The sequence below is a fragment of the Urocitellus parryii genome, chromosome 3, assembly GCF_045843805.1.
Source record: "Urocitellus parryii isolate mUroPar1 chromosome 3, mUroPar1.hap1, whole genome shotgun sequence".
In the NCBI taxonomy this organism is placed as follows: domain Eukaryota; kingdom Metazoa; phylum Chordata; class Mammalia; order Rodentia; family Sciuridae; genus Urocitellus; species Urocitellus parryii.
In genome coordinates this window covers 71,476,693-71,502,837 of record NC_135533.1, presented here as the reverse complement: position 1 = coordinate 71,502,837, position 26,145 = coordinate 71,476,693, and the positions used below count along the sequence as shown (strand labels likewise).

General features: G+C 36.3%; 1 protein-coding gene and 1 pseudogene across 1 annotated transcript in view; both read left to right on the top strand.

Annotated features, from left to right (window-relative positions):
• The window catches only part of Dock4 (dedicator of cytokinesis 4), a 437,995-nt gene that overhangs the window by 328,744 nt on the left and 83,106 nt on the right, over positions 1-26,145 (top strand). Inside the window, exons 26-27 of the mRNA XM_026408408.2 lie at positions 10,890-10,988; positions 23,678-23,772. Of these exons, the coding sequence (XP_026264193.1) occupies positions 10,890-10,988; positions 23,678-23,772 (194 nt within the window). The remainder of the gene's footprint in view (positions 1-10,889; positions 10,989-23,677; positions 23,773-26,145) is intronic.
• LOC113196474 (ATP synthase F(0) complex subunit g, mitochondrial pseudogene) lies at positions 822-1,043 on the top strand (annotated as a pseudogene).

The following is a 26,145-nucleotide window of genomic DNA, read 5'->3' as shown; positions in this document are numbered from 1 at the left end:
CTTCTTAAAGCTTCAGTCATTTTGAGGGTGGGTTGCTCTAAGAATCCAGAAAATCCAACCTTGCAAGAGTATGTGTGAGCATTTCAAATGTATGTGAGTTCTCCTTCATTTAATAAGAAAACTGTCGTATGAATCTTGTGGTTAAAAGATCTTACAACAAGCAGTTTCTAATTTCAGAAAGTCAACTTTGATATTAGTTTTCATTTTGCCCAATTTAATCTACAGTTTTATATCCCCAGTTAACTTGGTAACTTTTCATTCTCTTTTCATCTATCAGATTACCTGAGGAACCCAAAATAGTGAAATAAGGCCATGAAAGTCAGGGTCCTTGGATTCAAATTCTGGATTTTTCACTGTGTCTAGCCAGGGTCTTTACTCTGCTAGACTTCAGTTCCTCTCAGCTATGGTATGATAAGATATGACTTGGTAAATTCTAAGGGGCCTTCAAGCTCCACTATCTTATGAGTCTAATGTAAATAATGCAATTCATATAAACTATTAAGAAATAATATAACTGATAGTTTATATACACATACACACACACACACACACCAGCGCACACACATATACATATATTTAAATGTGTGTATACACATACTTTTTTTCTCTTTCAGCAGTGCTAGGAGCCTTATGCATACCAGACAAGCTCTGTACCACTAAGCTATCCTTAGCCCTTGCACACACATATTTCTATTTAAAATTCACATTCAACTACTAAAAACTATCTTTAGTCTTTATTAAGAATATTCTCAGACATTCAGCCAGCCTTTCCAGGCAACACACCTTCTACCCTGGCCTAGTTTGTGTGTAACCTCGCGAAAATGGCCCCAGAGCTGGTGAATGCTGCTGTGGCTTACTCAAAGACGCAACTGGGCACATTTTGGCATCCCTCCAAGGTTGAGCTTGTTCCTCCAACCCCTGATGAGATCCCTACAGCTATTCAGAGCCTGAAAAAAATAGTCAAGAGTGCTCAAACTGGTAGCTTCAAACAGTTCACAGTTAAGGAAGCTGTGCTTAATGGTTTGGTGGCCACTGAAGTGTGAATACTATTTTATATAAGAGAGATCATAGGCAAGCGTGGCATAGTTGGCTACAACATTTGAAGACCAATCTTTAACATCTGATTATATTTGATTTATTGTTTGAGTTTTCTTGGACCATATATGATCAGATTGCTATCTGAATAAAATAAGATGTGTCAGGGGGAAAAAAAGAATATTCTCTCAAGCAAATGGTATCATTTGCAGAAATGGCATTAGATGCTGTAGTTTTCATGTATAAATTATTTACAACAGTGTCAACCTTTTCCATCAGTTTTACCTATAATGTGTTTTGGAACTGCTGTCTTAAAAATGTTTGCCTAGGTCCTGGTGCAAACAATTTTTATTTTTACTTAAAATAATAAGAATTCTGTAGCAGTTTTCCCATAAAGGTTGGCTGTTTCATGATGGCTATCTTGTGTTGCTTTCTTCTTGCTTCCATCATAAGATTTACCTGAATAAACTAAATTCCATTTTGAGGAAGTAAAGTTAAATTCTTTCTATTAATAAGTAGAGTTGGAAGTAGTATGAAAAACTTTCTAATTAGTATACTCACCACACTGCTTCTTTAAAAGAAGAATAAAATAACAGTTTCTCATTGGCCTGAGGCATTTTACCTGTAAAATGGGGCCTGACTTCTAGAGTTTATTGCATATACTTACCATATTACCTGGTGCACAATAAATGCTCACAGCGTGTTACTGTTGCTTACTGACAATGGAGTTTAAAGATTTGGGGGTTTTGTTTTAAATTATGAGTTTAAAGGTTTGGGGGTTTTATTCTCAATTTGGGGTTTCTTTCATCTTTTATAGATCAAACTTTTTTAAATAAGTATACAATCACATGCAGTTAAGAGAAATAATATAAAGCTATCCCATGTGGCTTTTACTTAGTTTTCTCAATGGTAACCTCTTGCAGAAATCTAGAATAACATCACAACCAAACTATTGAAATTAATACAATTGAGATGCAGACTATTTCCATCACCCTGAGTATTTCTTGTGTTGACATTTTATAGCTAAACCCACTTCCTTTTCACCTCCACCTCTTCCTTAACCCCTGGCAACACAACTCTGTTCTCTATTTCTGTAATTTTGTCATTTCAAGAATGTTATATAAATAGAGACATACAGCATGTTAACCTTTGTGACTTTTTTTTTTAACTCAACATAATTCTCTGAAGAGTCATCCAGGTAGCTGTATCACTAGTCGCTGGTTTCTTTGTTTGTTTGTTTTTTGTGTTTTGTGGGGTTTTTTTTTTTTTTGGTAGTTGTAGATGGACAGCATACCCTTATTTTATTTATTTTTATGTGGTGCTGAGGATCAAACCCAGTACCTTGCATGTGCTAGATAAGCACTCTGCCATTGAGCTACATTCCCAAACCTCACTAATTGCTTTTTAATTGCTGAGTGTCATTCCATGGTATAATAGAACATGGTGCTTAACCATTCACCCACTAAAGGTCACCAGGGTTGTTTCCAGATTTTGGCTATTACCATAAAGCTGTTATATGCATTGTATAAGTTTTATGTGAACATAGGTCTTATTTTCTGTAGTATAAATTCCCAGGGGTGTGTAACTGCTAACCCATATGGTAGCTGGGTGTTTAGTTTTTTCTTTTTTTTTTTTTAAGAAACTGCCAAACTTTTTTCCACAGTTGCTATGCCATTTTATATTCCCATTTATGAATAGGTTCTTAACACCCTCATTAGCATTTGGTATTGTCACTTAATTTTTGTTTTCAGGAGCAGGAGTACTTTCTGATAGATGTAGAGTGATATTGTGGTTTTCATTTGCATTTCTCTAATAACAACCCAAATATTCTTTTCATATGCTTATTTGCCATCTATATATCCACTTCAGTAAAATATTTCTTCATATTTTCCCATTTTCTTATGGAATTGCTTTTTACTGTTGAGTTTTTGATAGTTCTTTATATACTCTATATATTATGTAGTTCATTTTTCAGTACATAATTTGTAGATGTTTTCTCCCACTCTGTAGTTATTTTTTTTTTCATTCTCTTATCAGGGTTTGCAAAAGCAAATATGTTTAGTTTTAGTGAAGTGTAGTTTATTAATTTTTCCTTTTATGGGTCCTGCATTTGGTGTCAAGTCTAAGAAGTCTAGTTCTGTATCCTGAAGTTTACCACCTAGTTTTTTCCTAAAAATTTTATGATTTTATAATTAGCATCTAATGCCATGAACCATTTTAAGTTAATTTTTGTGCAAATTGTGTTGAACCATTTTAACACCACCATCATCTCAATGTTGACATCTGTTGACAGTCTTTTTTTCATTCAGTTTGAATTCTTCTTGACTCTTGGTATAATGATTTTCATTTGAAATCCGAACATTTCTGTGTTATAATGTTCTGGATCTTATGTAAGCCTTCTGTTTTTGCTAGATTTATGCAGTATCACTCAGCTGGGAAAGAAGAGGATGCCAACTTATTATGGCCAGATGGAGATAGAAGCCCAGATCTCCCACTTGGCCTCCACTGACACCTGAGGGAAGAGGGATGTTGTTACTGTTGGATAGCGATGGAAAGTTCTGGCCCTACCCATAATCTCTACTTGCCGGGTTTCTGTTCTCGAGACTAATAGGCTCAGGGGTCACTCCAGTTGAACTGACTAACTGGGCTGCGCAAAATAACCACACAAGAGACACAAATACCTTTTCCTTAGGGGTCGCTGTGACGGCTCCTCTGACCTTAAGGGTCCGCAGAAAGAGAGAGAGAGTGAGAGCACGTGCTGACCCCTTTTATTGAGGAGAAGCTATTCAAATGAGGCAAGGGGTCAGGTTTCAGGGGGCTGAGTCTATCTTCATGATGTCCACTGTCAGCAGGTTGACTGACACCTGGGTAGGCCACACCCAAGGGCACAGTAAGAGGAGGGGACACACACAGGGCACTTCCATGGAAGATTCTATCCTAAATAGGGCAAGGGGTTATATTACAAAGGAACAGGTGAGCGTAGCTCCACCCATGGGGCTGTAGGAAGACACACCCAGGCACTGAGACACTGACCCTTGAACCCAAGAAGGGTGGGGAAAGCTCTGCCACATTTCTGTGACTGAGCGCCTCCACACCCCACCGGGGGAGTGTGACTCAGTCACGTGTAAGGTTGGTCTCCCACGTCGACTGACACCCTTGTGAGAGTGCCCCTGTTATTCCTGGGCAGGGGTGAATGTCCTCACTCTCCAGGAGGCTTCCTCTGGCACCACCCAATGGGGAGAGAAAAGTGGGATTGTTCCTGGGAGGCAGTGATGGACGTCCAGACTCCCCACCTCCACTGACACTTCCCACTGGGGATGAAAGTACCTGCCCCCAGTTGGGCTTTCTCTGCCACAGCTCTGGGAGAAATATTGGGGCTTCTTATTACTCGTGAGAGTAAGAGTCTAGGCCCCCACCTGGCCTTCAAGGTGTAAATGTGGGTAAAGCCAACAATTTTTGTGGTGTTCTGCTGGAATAGAGTGGTTATTACTTAAACTATTATCTTGTCAGGGTCCCCCTCTTCTGGTCCTTTTGTTACAGAGCAGGCTTCTCTTAGGGTACCCCCCCCCCGCCCCCGCCGCCATCACTCAACTGTTGGTGTTTCAGGAAGGCCTGCTTCTGTAATCAAGTCTGGGGTGAACAAGGCCAAAAGAATAGAGCACCGTGACCTTCCTTGGGTCCCAAGTTTCCTGGCTAGACTGTCTTCTTTCTCCAGCTTGTGGATCTTCTTCGGTTTGTTTTATATATTATACTATCCAGGTTTTTAAGTGTGTTTAGCAGGAACAGTAGCGAGAAGTATACCTACCACCCTTTTACCTCAGAAGAAGGGAAGTGTTCATTATGGTTTTAATGGTAATAATGTAACTACTTCCTGGAAATAAAGCTCTTACATGAAATTATCATTGCACAGCAAAGAGAATTGTATAGCACATGCACTACAGGGTTAAGTCGTTCCTGTGGTCACAAGCTACAGTGCTCACCTCATCTCTACAGGGTATTCTTGATCTTTAGACCATCACAGTGCAGTAACCAGTGAGAAGCCACAGACTGGAAGAGAGCAGTGAGTCAGCCTTGCGGGTGATGTAGGGGGTGGAGCAGACAGAGTGACCATCCTGTGTACTCAATTTTAGGAAAATCACATAAAGAGAGTCGTTCCCACACAACTCTGGGGTGCTCTTTGCTGTGTGAAAAGCTTAACTCTTGAAGAAATGTGGGATGAAATTTTCTAGGAAACAATCCAAATTATTTGGCAACTTTGCCATTCATGACTCTGGTTTTATGCTTTAAGACATTTTTTTTGGAGGACTCAGGCAGACCCAGTTTGATTTACTGTTTCACTGAGTGGGTTGAGTTACGAAGAATGTCTCTAAGCCTCTGTTTGTCTTTAAAACAGAGAAAATAATTTTCTTCATCCCAAAGTTAATGACAGGATTTCATCAAGTCTGTAAACATGTTTAAGCGGTATCTGGTCTCAGAATAAACTTTAAACATTAGTTACTGTGGAAACACTAGGAGTCACACTAATGTTATCATTGATGCAGACTATAATCTGTTGTGGTTATAACTAATTCTGTGGTGAGATATGTGCTCTGCTCATTCACAAAGTCAGTTCACTCTGGGCACAGAAGATCTAAGTTCCTTATCATTTTCCTGCAAGGGAATAGGCTTTCTAAACTGGGAGTCTTTATGTGGCAGCTCCATATTGAGCACCTTTCAGTCTTTTGAGCATGTTTTACCCATGCTGGGTGGATACACTGTAGGCAAAAGCAGTTCCCAAAAGCATGTCATGATGAGTTTCTCCATGCTCTGTTAAGTACCATGGTTGTGACCCTGCCTCCCAGCAACCCCAGCATGAGGACAGGCTTCTGTTGTATCATAATTCCCAATAACAGTAGTCTTATTTTTACCATTTAAAAGGATTGTACTTTTTGTTCTTCTACCAACTGTTCTTTAAACTTTAAAATGTTCTCTCTGGCTAGAGAAAGAAAAAAAAGCACATTATAATCGGTTCCTTTCAAAACTCTAATTGTACATAGAAGCAGATTTTATAAAGCAGCATAACGGCCATTTGCCTCACACCCTCAACTAATTGGACTCCAGAGTTCCTTACAATTTATAAATGCTTCTTTGCACATAATTCTGTTAAGTACCACTTCCAAGTGCGGGTGACTCAGCTCAGCATAGACCACATCTCAGACAGGTCCTCTGTATGCTTATCTAAAGTTTTCATGCTTATGATTACAAAAGGAAAGGGGTACAAGAGAATTCTATTAAAATATCTGGAAAAAAGTATGCATATATTTAATGGAAGGTTTCTTGACACATTCAATACTCTTGAAGCTTTTTATAGAAATGCCCATTATGCGCCATGTGTACATAAAATTGGCACAAGCCACTGAAGACGACGGAGTTTTAAAGGCAATTTGTTAAGAAATTCCCCACACTAAACTAAGTGAATTTTGACTCGTGTTTTTTGTTTGTTTGTTTGTTTTTGCTTTTTACATATTTTTAAAAACAAATTGTGAATTAAGGTTTTCATATAGACACACTCTTAAAATATCTTAAAAATAAAAAAATTACATTGTAGTCCAAAGATACATCAGTAAAATATTAAACATTTAATCCTCTCACCAGGGTTGAATGTGCTTCAAGTTCTTAAATTGATTAAGTGAATAAATATAAATAGATGTTGGGGTTGATAATGTGCCGTAAGTGTGCCAGGGATTATATTTCAGAATGGTAAGTTATTTTCAGTGGGCCTCAGCCAGATATAACAAATACATAGTTAATAACCTGAATTCAAAGAGGTGTTTATCTATGTACATCTATGTATGTTTATCTATAAATACCTAATGAAAGTCTATTCACTCTTGAATTTTTTCCTCATTATTACTGATATTATTACAAATAATATGTAGTTTTTCAAGCTTTGGATTATTTCAATGTTCACAGAATGTTGTGTTAAAGTAAAAAAGAATATGGATGTAGTAGATGTATTAAGGATAGTTTGTTGAGGATAGAGAGAAACGATGAAAAACTAGGTTTCTACCAATTAGATTTGCATTTTTAAATTGAGATATAATAAATTGAAAAGTGTCAATATTAGTTATCAACAGACAGATTGTTGTACTTAGTTCTATTTAAATCCCCAAGCTCTCTATAAAATCACTATAAAATTTTCTCTATAAAATCAGATTAGTCTGGGAATTTGGAAGGAAAGCCACGGAGGGCTGACTTCTAGAGCCACAGATAGTTGGTTCACATCTTGGCTAGGCCAGCTTGCTGTGAAAGCTGGAGTAAACTTTAGAACCTGAACAAATACTTATTGTATCTTCAAAGTGAAGTTGTCCACCCAACAAGATTAATAAGGAATAAACTCAACAATGCAATCAAAGCATAGTAACTTCTATACCGTATAAATCATAGTGAAGTTTTTATTGAGTTAATAATTGTCATATAATAAGTTGCACATGTTTAAAATATACAGTTTGGTGTGTTTTGACATGTGTATACCCATGGTCCATCACATCACGGTTGTCACGATAATGAATGGGACCGTTGCTCACAAGTTTCCTTTTGCCCTCTCTATTTGTTCTGCCTCGATCCTCCATCCTGTTCCATCCCCCAGCAACTATTTGCCCGAGTTTTATATTAAATTATCTGGCACTATACATATGTTTCCATTCTCCAGAATTTTAATATAACTAGAATCATATGACATATAGTTATTGTTGGTTTCAGGGGGTTGTTTTTTCTTGACAGGAGGTAAAGGTGTTGTTTTAGCCTATTTCATACAGTGACATTATTTGAGTTTTATCTCTGTTGCTTTGTGTGTCAGTAGTCATTACTTATTATTGATGAGTAGTATTCCATTGTATGAATAGACTACAGTGTGTTTGTTTATTTGCTTGTTGGTAGACATTTGGGTTATTCATAGGTTTGACTATTGTTCCATTTATTTATTTATTTAGCACCTGTAATATATTCTCTTGATTACCATGCTTTAAAATAAGTCTTAAAATCAGGTAGTATAAACCCTACAACTTCGCTCTTCTATTTCAAAGCTGTTTTGATTATTCTAGATCCTTTGCGTTTCCATATATCTATTTAAATTAGCTTGTCAATTTCTATTCTCAGTAAAATCTGCTGAAATATTGATTGGAATTGCATTGAACAATACAATTGCTTATATTGTTCCCATGTCAATGTGGGAAGTATTAATATCTTAACAATACTGAATCCCTCTCAATCCATGAATATAAGATATCTCTCCTTTTTATTTAGGTGTTCTTTAATTTCTTGCATCAGGGTTTTATAGCCTTCGGTATGCAAAGCTTATACTTCTTGTGTTATATAGACCACTAATTAATTTCATATTTTTAAAGGTATTATAAAGGATGTTATTTTAAATTTTAATTTTATATTCCTCATTTCTAGTATATAGAAGTGAAGTTGATAATTTCACACTTATATCCTGGGACATTAAAAACTTCTTTCTTCTTCTTTTTCTTTTTTTTGGGGGGGAGGGTTGCTATTGATTGAACCTGTGATCTCAGGTATGCTAGGCAAGTGTTCTACCACTCAGCTACCTCATCAACCTCAACAAATTCTAGCAGCTTTTTGTAGATTCCATAGCATTTTCTATGTATACAAGTATATTGTCTGTAAATTGAGACAGGTTTTTAAAAAATTCCTTTAAAACCTGTATTCTTTGATTTCTTTTTCTTGATTTATTATACTACCTAGAACCTGAATAGAAACCATGAATAAGCTTTGGTAGGTTTGAAAAGTATTTTTTTCTTCATTTTTGAAATGGATAATAAATCTTGGTTGATAGCTGTTATTCTCTCATTGATTACTCTAAAAATGTTGCTGTACTGTATTTTAGCTTGTATTGTTCCCAAGAGAAATCTTCTCTCATCTTTGTTTCTCTGTATAAAATTTATCTTTTTTCTCTGACCAGTGTTAAAATTTTCTCCTTATCACTGACTATAAGCAATTAAATTATGATATACTTCAGTGTAATTTCCTTGATATTTCTTTTGCTTGAAGTTAGTAGAAAATTTTTTAATACATAGTTTCTGGTTTTTCAAGAATATAAAGGATTTTTTCCCCTTACATCTTTAATTGTTTTTTCTGCCCTATTCCTCTTTGGGGCCACAAATTGCATAGATAGATAGATAGATAGATAGATAGATAGATAGATAGATAGATAGATAGATAGATAGATTCTGCTACTTGAAGTTGTTTCTATAATTCACTGGGATTTTTTTCTTTTTATTTGTTTTGCTTCTTCAGTTGTTTTTTTTTTTTTTCTGTATATGCTTTACTTTGGAGAATTTCTGTGACCTTATGTGTAAGTTTAATGATCTTTTCTTTTGCACTGTCCATTCAATGAAGTTTCATCTCACAATTTGCAGTCCATTAGTTCTATTTTGAGTCCTATGTGAACTCTTGGTATTGTTCACTCAGTTCTTTCCTAAGTGTTATTTTTCTAGCCTTGGGTTGTTTCTTCATACACAAGCACTAAATTATCAAAAGTTGTTTCTTCAACTTGTCCATCTCATGTGAAATATCAAAGGTTCCTTGGTTTATTAACAAGATAATATGTTGAGTTTGTAGGATATTTCTATTGGGCCATACAAATTAGTTTCTTGAATATTTACCCTAACTAATGTACAAGCGAAACCATTTTTCATATCTGTATATTGCAAATGGCTGTCCACATGCAAAGAACCAACTTGAGTTCTGGGTTGCCTTCCCATGGCCATGAAGTTGTATCCTCAGGCTTCCAATGGCAGCTGGTAAAGATTCATTTGACTGTGCTAGCTCAGCTGACTCTGTTGGAAAATCCTACTTCTCAGGGCGTTTAGTCTCCAATTTTACATGTGAGCCTTTAGTCCTTTTCCCTGTAAATTCAAAGATACAAATTCCAACTAAACAATACTTCTGTAAATATTCAGTTAGCTGCCACAGATTGCTTTTCCTGCTGTGTTCATATTGTTTTAAATGGTATTACTCTATTTAAAAATAGATGAATGATTTGCTAAGCAAAAATGTTTGTACTGAAAACAAAAGAATTTTAAATTAGAAATGCATTTAAAAATGCAAGTGATAGCAACTTTATATAGGTCTTCTAATCTAAGGATTCTCTGCATACATTTTTATTTTTAATTTTTGAGAATTGGACTTTGTAAGATCACATGGAACCCAAGCATAAAGAATGGCTATTAGAACTGTTTTCAAATGGAGATTGAAATCATCATTATGCAATGCATTTCTTACTCTGCACCCTGTCAGTCAGTAAGCCAACTCTGATGAGTTGGAGGAGGTCATGTGAATTCAAAAATAGAGCATGAAGTTAGTTAAAGAGCTTTGGAGTAAAACAATCTGCGGATAACTCCAACTTGGCCACTTTCTAGCTTTGTGATTTGGAGCAAGTCTTTTAGTCCATTTGAATCTGCAGTTTGCCTTCTTTAAATAATATTATACCCCAGTTGATGTAAGTCTCAAATAATATAATGAATGGAGGTATTTTAAGTGCTCAGTAAATCATCATGGGCCTTATAACTTTCCCTCAAGTGTATGGAATTAGTCCTGAAGTGAAAAACTTTTGCCCAGGTTAAAAAAAAAAAAAAAACAATCATAGTATGAAGTAAATGGTAATTACCTCAGGGGGAGATTTTGGCTGTGGTATTACAGGCAATGTACAAATTTACATTAAGAAGAGTTCATATAGTGAATATGGATTATAATGAATTTTTTAAAAATATTCTCCTTGAGGGAAGTTCAGAGTAAATCACTGGTGTTCTTTTATGTCCTTCCTTAAAAATACCTCTTTTTTTTTTTAATAGGGGGAATTTGTTGCCTGTCTCCTGTCCCTATTACGACAAATGACTGACAGACATTATCAACAACTTCTTGATAGTTTCAATACAAAAGAAGAATTAAGGGTAAGTGATTTTAAATTTTTTCTTTTATGTATATTTTTAGTTTTTCATGTTCTTATCACTCTTCAGATAGCTTCTTGACAATTGCTTTACCTCTTTCCATTAAATTCTAAACTATTTTTTTTTCTTGGCCTTGTTCACAAATCCACTTGGCTACACTGGCACTGTAAGATTTGTATTACTCAAGCAAAGTAATGAACCCTGATTTTTGGAGGACATAGTATTTGAAACACCTTTCTTCCAAGTTCAGTAAACTAGAAATAAAATAACAGATCTAAGAAGACAAAGCAAATAGACTAACTCTAGTTAAGTGTACCTAAAATATCACCTTTGTAGAAAATAGGGAATATCATCTAATCCTCCCATGCTTCCCCTTCCAATCCCACTATGAATCAGCCTCCTTAAATCAGAGAAAACATTCAGCATTTGTTTTTTGGGGATTCGCTAACTTCACTTAGCATTATATTCTCCAACTCTATCCATTTACCTGTAAATGCCATGATTTTATTCTCTTTTATAACTGAGTAATATTCCATTGTGTATGTATACCACATTTTCTTTATCCAACTCTAGAAAGGGCAAAGAGATAGGAAGGGAAGGGAGGGGACGTGGGGGTAAAAAAGATTGTGTAATGAGATGGACATCATTATCCTCAGTACATGTATGAAGCCACAAATGGTGTAAATATGCTTTGTATACAACCAGAGATGAAAAATTGTGCTCTATATGTGTAATATAAATTATAATGCATTCTGCTGTCATATATAACAAATTAGAATAAAATATATATATAAATGAATAAATAAATAAATAGAAAATAAGGGAGATTATATAAACACAGCGACTGATTTCATCCCTGTAGAACTATATTGAGAAGTTTTAGTTGCAACTTTCTGACTAGAGAAGCAGAGTTCTATTTGATATTCTTTATCAGCTTTAATCTAATCAAAATGCTATGCTAGTCTGACAGGCTGACATTAAATAGAAAGTAGCAATGCCAAGTTATAAAAATCTAATGTATGCCAAAAAACATCTAGTATTGGAGGAACAATAATGCTTCCTTTATGATATCACTAAAAGCTTAGAAGTTGATTGTAGTCAGAGGAATGACCTCTCATCTGCCCTTATTTGCTTTTATTTCTCTTTCATCTCTTTAGTTTTCCAGATACCTGCATATGTAAGTTATCATACTGGGAGAATTGCCTAAATGCTGGTTGATGGAGAATTATAGGTCAATGCAATTCCACTATAATGTTTGATTGATGGGAGGTCTATCACAGTGCCTTAAAGAAATATTGGTAGTTATTTGGATAGTGTAAAGGGGTCACTTACTGACTTTTTTATTAGTGAATTATATTTATACATAAGCGTGGAATTCATCATGCCATATTTGTACACACACATAACATACTTTAATCCATATCATTCCCTAGTACTTTCCCTTTCTACTTATTAACTTTTAAGTGCCTGGAAGATACTACATGATGTCAGAAGACTCTTTCTCTTACCTTGGAGCAATTGATAGTTCATAAGCCAAGTCATGCAAAACAATTGTTTTTTGCAGATACAGTCTACACAGCATCACCTGATTGTCATATGCCATGGTGTTTTTCGTTTTTTCACTCAGTCTTGAGTTTAGAATTAAAAATAGATAAAAGGCCTTAGAACTTACACCACTGTAGGTACATCGGAAGGAAGGTAATCATGAAATTAACTTTCATCAGAGACTATTTAATATAGTTGAAGAATAATTAGATTTTACGTAAGATGCCTGTGACTTCATATTTCAAAATTTCTCATAAAAAGACTACATATTTTTAAAGAGCCTGGGAATTAAAAATAGCCAAGAAGCATGGATTGAAAGATATGATTAATTTAATCAAGGTATTGAGTTTTATGCTGTAGTGTTCTCACTGATAATAAAGCAAATGGAAATAATCAGTGAAGTGTTATATGTGGGCTTTATTTCAGTCGGCCAGCATACTTTTTCAAAAGACATATATTTCCCTCTTCAAAATTAGCTGGCCTTCAGACAACAGAGATATTTAATGATACTAAATACTTAGTCTGTCATTCAGGAAATACAGGCTGAGAATCCTAGGTATGGCAAGCACTGAGCAGGCACTGGGGTTGTAATCCAGCACAAGATATCTTCCAGTTGGGAGAATCAGATAATAGTGGACATGGATACCCTACAGGTGATGGATCAGGCAAGGACATGGTGTTCTGGAGCATCTGGGAGTTGCTGCCAATAGACTCGAAGAAGCAGGAAAATTTCCCAAGGAATGTCTCAATTGAGAACCTAGAGATTAGTAGGCGTGTGCTATCAATTATCACCTTGGGCTAGAGATATAGTTCAGTGGTAGAGTGTTTGCCTAGCATACACAAGGCCCTGAGTAGGATCTCCAACACTGCAAAATAAATAAATAAATAAAATGTCACCTCAGTGCTCTGACACTTCTTATAATCTTGAATATTTTTGTTTATGATTTTATGTATTTTTCCAACCCACCCAGCTACTAGGTTATAAGAAGCTTATATCTGAAGCTTTGGTTCATTCCTCTCTTGTCAGATTCCAGAACATCCCTAACACATATAAATATTGAAGAAATATTTGTTGAAGCCAGGTATGGTGACATATGCCTGTAATCCCAGCTACTCAGGAGGCTGATGCAGGAGAATCTCAAATTTTAGGTCAACCTGGCCACCTTAGTGAAAACCTGTGTCGAAATCATAAAGTTTAAAAAGGACCAGGGATGTATCTCAGTTTTAAAGCACTTGCCTAGCACACATGTGGCCTTTCCTTCAATCCTTGGAGGGAGTGAGGGAGACAGTGAGGAAGGGAAGGAGGGAAATTGGCTTATTGATTGTTCAATAGAATACAGAGTTTGAGAAAGAGAATTGTTAAGACATAAGTCTTTGTTAATGGATGTAGACTTTATTTTGAGGATATTTGGTAGCTTTTGAGGGTTTTAAGAAGGGAAATACATGACCACATTTGTCTAGTAGAACCACATCTGTCTAGAAGTGGATTAACTAAGATGAAAATAGGAGGCGGAACCCTATAAAGATGTAGTAATCTAAGCTAGTAATTTGGTGTAGTAATTTAAGCTAGAAGAGACTGTGGCCTGAAATAGAGAACCTCATGGTAGTAAATTCTGGAGACATTTAGGAAGTTGAATTGGCAGGACTTGATAACTAACTATATTTTAAAAGGTGAAAGAAATGAAGGAGCTGAAGATAACTCCAAGACTCTTTAACAATAGTCTAAATGTTGGTCCATTCATTGATTGGGGGACATAGAAAGAGTAGATGTTGAGGTTTGGGAGCAAAGGTAAATTCTGAGTTGTCTGAGTTTGGTCACCTGAGGGACATCCAGCTGGAGGTGTTTAGTAGACAGTGTCTGAGGTTCAGGAGAGAGGTGGGCTGCAGAGGCAGATTGGGCAACTGTCAGCCTGTGAATAGTAATTGACATCATGAGACATCCCAGGAAACTAGACTCAAAAGGACTTACGTGGAATCTTAGGCATTAAAGAGAAGGGAGTGGTGACTAGTACCTGTTCCTTCAAAGAGGTTAAGTAACATTATTAATATTATTGGGAAAGCCGATGAGCAATTTCAGTGGTGAAGGTGAAAGCCATGCTACCATGCAATTGAGGAATAAAAAAAAAAGATATAAAGGAACAGAAGGCTGTAATATTCCAAGAAGAATAAGTTAAAGGAACTCTTTATGTATAAATTTGGGTGTTAGAGCAGTATGTATAGTGGAGGAGACTTAAACATGATTAAATATCAATGATTAGAGCCAATGGAGAGGGAGAAGCTAAACTAAAGGAGAGAGGGCTGCCACACCTCTCACAAAGGGGAGGTCCCTGACAAGGCAGCAGGAGGGGAAAGAATTAGCCCTTTACCTGTATGGGACTAGAAAGGCGATAACTGGAGTAAATGCCAGCTCGAGGTAATTTATTTACTTTGCTAAAGGCTAATGAGTCATCAGATTTTAATCCACATATTAAAAGACACCACCTTTTAATAAGTTTTTTCTGTTCTCAGTTTTCTGAATAGCTGAATAGCCTTGGCTATTATATTTCTCAAAGCTATATTACATTGTTTTAAAGATAATAACATTAATCCATAATCCCCTACCTAAAGTTTAGTACCAAATGCATTTTGGAAACCAGAATTTTTGCAACTTCAGAAAGATAAGATAATGCATTTATTGTATTTTATAGTATAACACCTCCATCAGGATCTTCAATAACAAAATGTTCACTCAAGAGGAAGAATAAATAAAGATTACAAATAGTTCAGGTCAGATTATATAGCTGAATGGTTTAGAAAACCAAAAAAAAATTTTAAATATTTTTTAGTTGCCAATGGATTTTTTACTCTGTTTCTTTATATGTGGTACTGAGTATCGAACCTAGGGACTCACACATGCCAACAAGCACTCTACTACTGAACCCCAACCCCAGTCTCCTGAAAACCAAAAAAATTTATACTCTTTTTTAAATTTTTATATTACAGTAGAGGAACTAAGGAATAGTAACATTTTGTATAGAATTTAATATATACCAGGCACTGTTCTAAGCAGTTGATTAATATTAACTCATTTACTTCTCAAAGGAACCCCATGAGGGAGCCCCTAACTTTGTTGATGTTGCTCTTTTTATGGTACTGGGTACTGAACCCAGGAACACTATACCACTGAGTTACATCCTCAGACCTTTTTATTTATTTTGAAACAGGATCTCACTAATTTGCCCAGGCTGACCTTGAACTTCAATCTGCCTGCCTCAGCCTCTCGAATAGTTGGGATTGCAGGTGTGCATCACTGCGTCCCTGGCCAGTCCCCCTTACTGTATTACAGATGCCAGTTACTTGATTCAGCAAACATTTCTTGAGTATTGTTGGTTACACATAAGTAATATTAAGGCTAATTAAGCAATCTGCTATAAAGGTTATCTAAATCAATACAAACGAACGTGCTATGTTTAAACAACAAGAATAATGACTAACAGTTAAAGAACACCTCTCCACCCCACCCCCACAGTCATAAGCCAGACATGCTGCTAAACACTGTCTGCAAGTCTCTTGTAGTATCACATTTCGTTCCCCCGCATTGGAAGATGGATTGATGCAGTTATTCTTTTTTTTTTTTATTGGTCATTCATAACATTACATAGTTCTTAATACATCATATTACACAGTTTGATTCACGTGGATTATGAACTCCCCCTTTTACCCCATATACAAATTGCTGTATCATATCAGTTTCCCTTCCATTGCTTGACATATTGCCTTTCTAGTGTCTGATGTATTCTGCTGTCTGTCCTATTCTCTACTATCCCCCCTCCCCTCCCCTCCCCTCCCCTCCCCTCCCCTCCCCTTTTCTTTCTCTACCCCTTCTACTGTAAATCATTTCTTCCATTTGTATTATCTTGTCTTGCCCCTCCTTTCCTCTTATATGACATTTTGTATAACCCTGAGGATCGCCTTCCATTTCCATGCAATTTCCCTTCTCACTCCCTTTCCCTCCCACCTCTCATCCCTGTTTAATGTAAATCTTCTTCTCAAGCTCTTCGTCCCTACCCTGTCCTTGTTTACTCCCCTTATATCAAAGGAGTCATTTGGTATTTGTTTTTTAAAGATTGACTAGCTTCACTTAGCATAATCTGCTCTAATGCCATCCATTTCCCTCCAAATTCTATGATTTTGTCATTTTTTAATGCAGAATAATACTCCATAGTATATAAATGCCACATTTTTTTTATCCATTCATCTATTGAAGGGCATCTAGGCTGGTTCCACAGTCTTGCTATCGTGAATTGAGCTGCTATGAACATCAATGTAGCAGTTTCCCTGTAGCATGCTCTTGTTAGGGCTTTAGGGAATAGACCCAGAAGGGGAATAGCTGGGTCGAATGGTGGTTCCATTCCCAGCTTTCCGAGAAATCTCCATACTGCTTTCCAAATTGGCTGCACCAATTTGCAGTCCCACCAGCAATGAACAAGAGTGCCCTTTTCCCCACATCCTCTCCAGCACTTATTGTTGTTTGACTTCCTAATGGCTGCCAGTCTTACTGGAGTGAGATGGTATCTTAGGGTAGTTTTGATTTGCATTTCTCTGACTGATGCAGTTATTCTTATTCCCAAGTTATTGAGAGAGATGGGAATTCTAGTAACTTACAACCTCTTTGCTTAGGCAGCTGAACTCAGCTCTTCCCTGAGCTTTACTGCACTTTTCTAAACCAAAATCTTTGCTATCAAAATGCACAAAATTTTATTTGTCAATTTTTTTTAAGATTAATAAGGTATTTCTAGTCATAGAGTGGAAGTAAAAATACCAAATGAGAGGGGGAGGGTTTTTTTGGGGGGTGGAGGCAAGTTTGTGTCTACATATAGGTTAGAAATTAAATGAATAAAGAAACTATCAATAAGTTAAGATACGAATTAATAAAGTACTAGTTAGTGAAAAGTGTAACTGATATTGGGATTAGACACTAAAAATCCCACATAACTCTATACTGTTTCAAAAAGTGAAAATCACAGTATATGTCCTGTCCTAGTTCATTTTCTATTGCTATAATAGAATGCCTGACCCTGGAGAATTTTTAGAGAAAAGACATGTGTCTTACATTCACAGTTCTTAGGGCTGGAAAGTCCAAGGGTATGGCGCCGGCATTTGCTTGGCTTCTCTCAAGGGTCTCATTCTACCTCAACTCATGGTGGAAAGTAGACAGGCAAGTGAATATTTGCAAAGAAGAAAGAACACAAGGGATGGACTTGACTTATAACAACTTGCTCTTAGAATTCAGCCAGTCATGCATGAGCAAGAACTCAGTCATGAGAGAAAGGCATTCATCCATTCACGAGGGCCCTGCCTCTGACCCATACACCTCCCACTAGGAATTAAGGTTCCAACAAATGAACTTCTGGGGGACATACTCAAACCACACCTTGTCCTCTTTCTTCCTGCAAAATGTTCCCTAATTTCCAGAGCTAGCCATAGATGATGTGTATCCTCCTAGACTACATTCTATGCTGTGTCCATACGTTTTTAAAAAGTGAGATCATTTCATTCTTCTTGTGCTGTCCTTTTTTTTTTTGGCACAGAATTATCTCATGCATAGTATGTATCCCAGTATATCATTCTTCTGAACCTCATTATTTAGATTCTACACAATTTAGCCATTTTTTCCAGTTATAGATGTACAGAATAACTTTTTTTTAAATTTATTTTTATGTGGTGCCAAGGATTGAACCCTAGGCAAGTGCTCTACCACTGAGACACAACCCAGCCCACAACTTAATCATTCTTGTGATGAACATTTAAAATGTTTCTGATATTTGCAACCAGAGAGGATCTTGCAGTAAATACACACACACACACACACACACACACACACACACACTCACACACACACGTATATACACACATCTCTATGGACCTATATCGTTATTACTATAGTATTAATTCCTGGAAGTAGAATTATTGGGTCATAGTATATACATATTTTAAATTTTAATTGATTCTTACAAATTACATATTAAAATTTTCAAATGACTATTTTTGGGTTTTATTCCTAGCATCACTGCTTTTTTACTTTTTTCTTATCATTTCAAAGAAAGATTTGTCTTAGCATTTCCCAAAGATTCTCTAAATCAATGAATTTTGAAAGTGTGTAGTTCTCTAGTATCTACTAAGACTAATAGTACTTTAACTCCATTCATGCTTAAGGAACCTGGAAGCCCATAGGGTTACTATTTACGTGATTTCTGGGTTTTGGCATAGGCCACTGCTTCTTCTTGGCCCTCAGGTACCTGTGCGTGAGTGGTGTGAGTCACGGAGCTAGAATGCAGGTGCGTGGGAGAAGACCTGAGGGCTGGCACTCTGAATTGTTTAATTTTTTTCCTTCTGTACGTTACATAATTCTAACACGAACAAAAAGCAAAGACTGGGTTAGTAATTAAGTATTTTTTTTTCCTCTTCCTGTAGTCAGTAATATCTTATTATTCACCCCCCTCATGCTGAGGACTAAAGTTTTGTCCAAATTTTTGGTATTTCATGTATATACAGCAGTTTCACTCCTCTTCTTTTGTTGATTATGACTTTTCATGTAGAACCATGGGAATCTTGGTGTAAGCATGAGATTATAAAAAGTACAGCACTATTATAACATTCCTTTGCCATCCTAAAGCTCGCTGGCCCACTAGCTTTAAAAAAAAAAAAATGTATCTGATCAAACTTTGATCCAGCCTTAAAACTGAGCATTTCCTGTTACCTAGAGAACAAAGACCAGTCTCCTTGTCACATTGTCCCTATCTTCAATCTACCTTCCAACATATTATCCTCTATTTCCTTTCAAAGAACTTCTACTCCAGCCACTTAAAACTACTTATATTTTCCTAACAAAGCATGTTTATAATTCCCGATTCCTCTGATCCCTTTTGTTCTTTACATTTGAAATGCCTATTTCGCTACTACTCCGTTTATGAAATGTATATCCTATCCATCTCTTCCCTGATTTCCACTCATGCTACAAAATCCAGTTCAGATTTTACTTTCATGATGAAACCTCCAAAGACGGTGGTCCACCCCTCTCTTAACACTTAACAGCATCCTGATTATTTGCCATTTATTTTGTTTTCAGTGACTATGGGTTCCTTAAGAGAAGGGGCCATGTTTTTGTGTCTTAAGCACAGAGTCTGGAACTTTAAATCTTTGTTGAATGAATGAGCCCTCTGAATAGATTTCTGTCTGCTTTGATAAGCCATCTTTTTCCATGTAATTATTTTGACTTATTGTCTTTATTTGAATATATTGATTACAGAGAAATAGTTCTGTCCTTCTCAAAGATTAAAGACATTTTGGGAGTTATTTTGCATAATATACTTAAAGATTCCACTTTAAGGATGTAAATTTTAATGTGATAAGGATTATTAGCACCCTTTAATTGAATTCAAACCCCATATCGAGGATATTACACATTGTAAATTTATGATGAATTTTAAAAATAATACCTAATGATGGTCCAAATCATAAGTGAAGGAACGGTGCTAAAGGTCTGTCCTGGCTTTGAACTCATGATCCTCCTGCCTCAGGTTCCTGAGCCACTGGGATTACAGGTATATGCTACTGCACCCGGCTTCAACCCCATTTACTATCCCTTCTCTTGCATTCTCCTATTGCATGGAATATCTGGCCCTCGGATGTACCCTCTTTCATGGAGCATGCACACATCTGTGTGTTTATTAGATTAACATTCATCTCTCCCACCAAATGTGAACGCCACAAAATAAAGAAAGCATTTAGTTGCTGTGGTGTGGCATGTCACAGGCACTCCATAAATACTTGATGTATGAATAAATAAAATACTATATCACACTCTAACCAAGTGTCCCCAGCATCTAACATGGTGCCAGGCACATAATAAAGCACCCAGGATTTATAAATGAATAAATGTCAGTGATCATTCCTAAAATCATAGCAACAACTACTGCTTTCTTTTTTGTTTCAACACAGACCTTTGTGTTGTTTGGGAATATTTTAATATAAACTGTCTTCTTTGAATCTCTTCTGTTACCAAAAAAGTAATTCTCCAAAGTTTTTCTTTTTTCCTTTTGAACCCTGACTTGAAGAATGAAAATAATATAATTAAATTGCCAAGTTGTGCTATGTAAAATAAATAAGCAGGAATAAAGAAGCTGCTCCAGATCTGCCAATTTTTAAATGGTGACATATGAGACACATTTCTGTGTGCTGTCCAAATTGGAATATTATAGACATGGGAGTGTTCTTTTTATTAATCTATAAAAAGAATCTGTAGCTTAGTCATATGAACAAAATAATTGTGTCTGTCTATGCAAAACCACATATTTAGTGAAATGACTGGAGCTGGAAAGTACTTAAGAGGACAGAAAGGAAATAGCACTGTACTGGGGACAGGAAGAAGGAGGTGCTGTCTCATTCAGGTCTCAGTGCTTTAGAATTTTGGAACTTATTATGAAATGAAATCTGTTGCTTGGGAGTTGACAAACCCTCTCTGGACTGAATTGTATGTGAGTACCACAGTGGGCGGTGTTTGTGTCATCTCAGTGAGGTCAGATAAAACATTAGCCTACAGTTGAGAAATAAGAAAAATTGGACGGTACTGTATGAATAGGTAGGAATAGATAGCTGATCATACTAACCCTAAAGCCCTCACATTTTCCAAGAATGAAAGCTCAGTTATAAAAAAAAAAAAAAAAATTGCCACAGGAGTTGAGCTAGAATTCAAATCTAGATTTTTGTGATTCTCAGTTTAATGTTTTCTCGCCCCTTCTTCTTCCAATGGTTGTTTTTGGTTCCATAAATGTAAATAACACTTAAGTGAGTACCTTAGAAAGCTACTCAAGAGACTGAAAAGTTTTCTTAGGAGAAATAAAGATTTATGTCAATATATAGGCATGGGTATGATGTCACATGCTGCCACAGCCTTTTATTCTGAGAGATAAATGGGAATAGTAAAATGGGATGGCACGGAAACAAGTTGTCTGTTCCCATCTCCTATGTCAGGAATAGCCTTTCCTTTGTCCCCAGCCCTACGCAAGAACAACTGAGGTTGATAGCCCGTAGGATAAGTGTCTTATCTCCTTTAGCCAACCCTTATACCCGACTTTGCTACTGACACGGCAGTAGCGCATGCACACACACACACACACACACACACACACAACCACACACACACATACATACAACCATCACAACCAAGGGTGCTGCCAGAGTCCAGTGCTGTTAAGTCGTGAGGTGAGATGAAACTTCCATATTTTAGAATTTATTTGAACTCCTAATTGTAGACTAGGAAAAACAAATGACTCCCTGCATTCACTCTTCTTTCATATCTGTTTAAACAAACAACAAAATAGGAAACCTTTGAAAGACAAATGCAAACTCACTTTTTGCAGTGATTATATGTATTGATGTCTGAGAAACTCAAAAAGAAGCAACTGAAAAACCATTAGAACAACTTTGAGAAATGCTTTTAGAAGGATTGTTCATAATTATATTATGCTAATAATCTACTATCTCAAGGGAGGGCTAGAATGTGAAGTGTTTCCCCTCCAAAAAATCTGGGGGGGACACTAAGTATGGAACCTAGGTCTTGTGTATGCTAAGCACTCACTCACCCACTAACATTTACCCCCAGCCCACAAAATTATCTGATCTGCAGTGAAACATGTTTTGAAAGCACTGCTTCCATTCATTTTTGAGACATGGGCAGGATCCCTGTGGCCATTTAAAAGCAGATGACCTAGTGGGAATGCTTCCACATGGCGCATACTACATATCAACATATGTGTGTAGATGCCAAAGAAGCTAAAATAAATTCTTGTCACAATATTTATGGGCTTGATCGAAGCTGTTAGAATGTGAAGGAAAAAAAAGAAAAGCTAACACATGGTTCTCAGTTTTTAGATTCTTTCTATCTTCTGTTGATATGAGTGACAATTGTAATCTTATATCTAAGCAGCTTACATATTTAACATAATGTGTTGTTGGTTTGATAAATAAAAATCTTCTGTTTTGAGTCACTTTTTGTTTGGTAAGCAACACCATGCTGTTGCCTTCAATTAGATTGTTAGAGGAATATATTTTCCTAAAATCACTTAAGGTTATGAAAAAAATCTTTATGTTTTCTGGTTAACAAATCTAAATCAAGGCTAGCTGAGCCAGCTCACTCCCTACACCGCACACATTACTTCCCTGTTCCCCTTGGAAGTATCATGTGCTGAAGCATTTGGGGCCCCCTCTTGCAGTGTTTAAAGGAGTGACGTGTCCACGTCTAAGGACAGCTTCTTGTCAAGAGTGTTATATGTTCTCACCACAAAAATGATACTACCTGAGGTCATCCATTTTTAATTAGCTAGATTTAATCATCTGCATCATGTACATGATGAAAATATACAATATTGTCTGTCAATTTAAAACAGAAAAATTTTAAATAAATAAAAAGAGAAAGAAGAAATGGGGAGGGTCAGTGTCAGGTGATCAGTTTCAGAGTAAGATGCCAGTAATGCCACTACTCTATGGCTTGGGGTCTCTATGAGGACAATGTCGAAATTCAGCCAGTCACTGGGCTCAACTTAGCACATGTTTTATTTGAATTTAATCTGCATAGCACACTCAGGAAAATTCACTCAGATTCTATAACCTGCACACATTCTCTTAAAACTGCATCTTGAGAACACTCTCTAAAAAAAATAGGTTTTTGTATAAGAGGCTTTTTGATGAACATAACTTTAAATTTCAATGCTTACTTAACTGAACCGGTACAGCTTACTGTTCCTTGGGTTGAAAAGTTCTGATGTTTAAGATGCTATAATAGAAGAAACAGAATATATTTGCTTGCTAATCTTCCAAGTTGTTTCTAGAACCTAGAGTTTTAGAGCTTGCAAAGACAAATGAAAAGTCATTTCTACTGTGCCCAAGCAGAAAAACAGAAGACAGTGTTTGGGCAGAGCGGCAGGCCCATGGCTTTGCGTGCTGAAAGTGGGAAAGTGATATTCCTGCTCCTGAGTATATTATGAAAGAAAGGTGCCCTTCTTCTCTGTCATTGCTTTAGAAATGATAACAGCAGTACTGTCTGTCTCTTTGTGTGTATTGACAGTTATGCTCAATCAGTAAAATGTTGTATTTTCTCCTTATCCAAGGATTTCCTGCTGCAGATATTTACTGTGTTCCGAATATTGATACGCCCAGAGATGTTTCCAAAGGACTGGACTGTCATGCGCTTGGTTGCTAACAAGTAAGACATTTTAGTTCATGATAATTGTGGCTCAATGTATAGAGGCAAAGGAGAGTAAAGAATGGCCTTTTTATTTTATTTCCAGTTTTAATTCTCTAAATCCTAGGGTTCTTTTTTATTATTATTACAATTTGTCTTGAGTTATTATTTTGTTTTGAATGTATTAATATCATTAAAAAATCAAATAATATTATAGAGTATGCATTGAGAAATCCCATTCCCTACCTACTGGATCTTTTCTACCCCCTAGAACAGCCTGTCTGTAGCAAGCATTCTTATCTGTTTCTTACAGTTTTGCCACAGTTCCTTTATACATAGTCAAGCAGACAGCATTATATTGCTCTGGACTTGCTCTTACACTTATAAATCGCAGGAGATAAAAAAAAGCCTCTCATTCTTTTATGTTTTTTTTTTCATTTCTGACTGAATAATATCCAATTGAATGGATATACCATAGTTTATTTAGCTAGTTCCCTATTGCTGGACATTTGAGTCATTTCTCATCCTTCTTAGTTCTTTTTACCCCCAACAAAATACATTAAGCATCTACTATCTGCTGATCTCCAGAAATGAGACATGATCCTTGCTTTAGACATATGAAGATTGGAATTCATTTTGTTTATCCAAGCAACGTGGCCATTAAGGAACTGAAAATAGTGCTCTGAGGAAAGTTCAGAACTAGTTACAGACATTTGGGAAATTATTAATGTAAAGTTAATATTTGAGTCCCTAAGAGTTGATAAAATTACCTGATACAAGACATATCCATCAAAAAATAAAATGATCTGAGGTCATTATTTGAAGGAATAGGAGCTAGAACAGGAGATTAGGGTACAGTGAGAAAATGTTAGGCACCGTTTCCATAGAACACAGTGTCATGAGTTCATATGCTATCTCAGCTTCCTGTCTTCCTAGTCTCAGGAGAAAGAATGAACATAAGTTCTTTAGGAAACTAACCTGGTCTTCACTTCCAAACTCATTATTTACTCTATTTCATTAACATTCCTACTTTCTAAGCCCAGGCTTGCCTGCTTCTCCTTTTCCCTCTTCTCCAAATGCCAACTCCCTCATCCTCAGGATGAAGGTTGGATTCTCAACACATCTATCCATAGGCCAAGGTCACCATATGTCTTCCCCAGATGCCCAGGTACAATGGTGCTGAGAGCCCCAGAACACAGGATTCAGTTTTGATTAGATATGCTTCATATGGCTTCTGCTGCAGTACACATTTATAGACTTGGAGGTGTTAACATGATGTGTTAAAAACTTTGTGAAGTAACAAATAGTATAATATGGCATATTATATTTTACATAAGTAAAGCAGCTTTTCCATTTTGAAGACTAATTGAGAGTAGTGAAACAGCTCTCCTCAGAATTTAGCATTTATTTTAGTTTTGATATCTGTGAGTAGAATCAATATCAGTTCCTCTGAATGTCTGGATGCTACAGATTGAAGTTGGAGCTTTTGCTCATACATCTGGACTTGCTAATAAAGATCAAACATTCTGGTACTTGTAGAGGACTATGAAGTGATCCAGGGAAGCAGATGGGAAGTGATTCAGGTAGCCAGTGTCACCATCACATAAAATCAGCATTTGGTTGTTCTACCCCATGTGCCAAATAACGTTTTGGTTTAAATTAGAATTTCCAGTAGCAGAAATTCAAAGTGAAAGTACATTTAACATTTTCTTCCTTAGGTACACAGGCTTTGCTTGAGCTTGCTGAAAATCATGACAAGAATATGACTTTTTGATATTAAATACTGTCTCTGTCTGCCCCACCTAAAAATCCCTACTCAGTTTATAAAGATGTGCATGGTCACATGGGTGGTTAACAGACTAAGAAGTATATTACTCATCTACAGTGTTAACCACATAGGAACATGATTTTTTTAAGAGGTGAGCTCTGTGTTGTCATATATTTAAACAAGAACTTTCCCCATATAAAAACCCAAAAGTCTTTTGCTTTTGCTAAAAAAAAAAAAAAAAAAAAGACAAAAAGCCTTTGCTCAGTGCAACAGTTCCATTATGTTGCCATTAAGTGAATGCTGAGGGCAGATTGCTGGCCATGAAAGGACTCCATGAATTAGGCACCTGCCAAGGTAGAACAAACCATGTACTCTTCTACCAGGCTCTGCTGTCCTCATTTAACTGTACAAACCATTCCCCATTCAAATTATGAAACTATGTAAGACTTAGCCTTGCTCTGTAAATGCAATATAGTGCAGAAATAAGCCCTCAATTATATGTCTTTTTTGTGAAAACTATTAACCTATACATAATATTGATAGAAAATACATATTTCTGAAATATGCTAAAATATTTTAAATATGTTAAAGAGCATATGCTGGAAAGGAAATAAATTCCTCTTTGC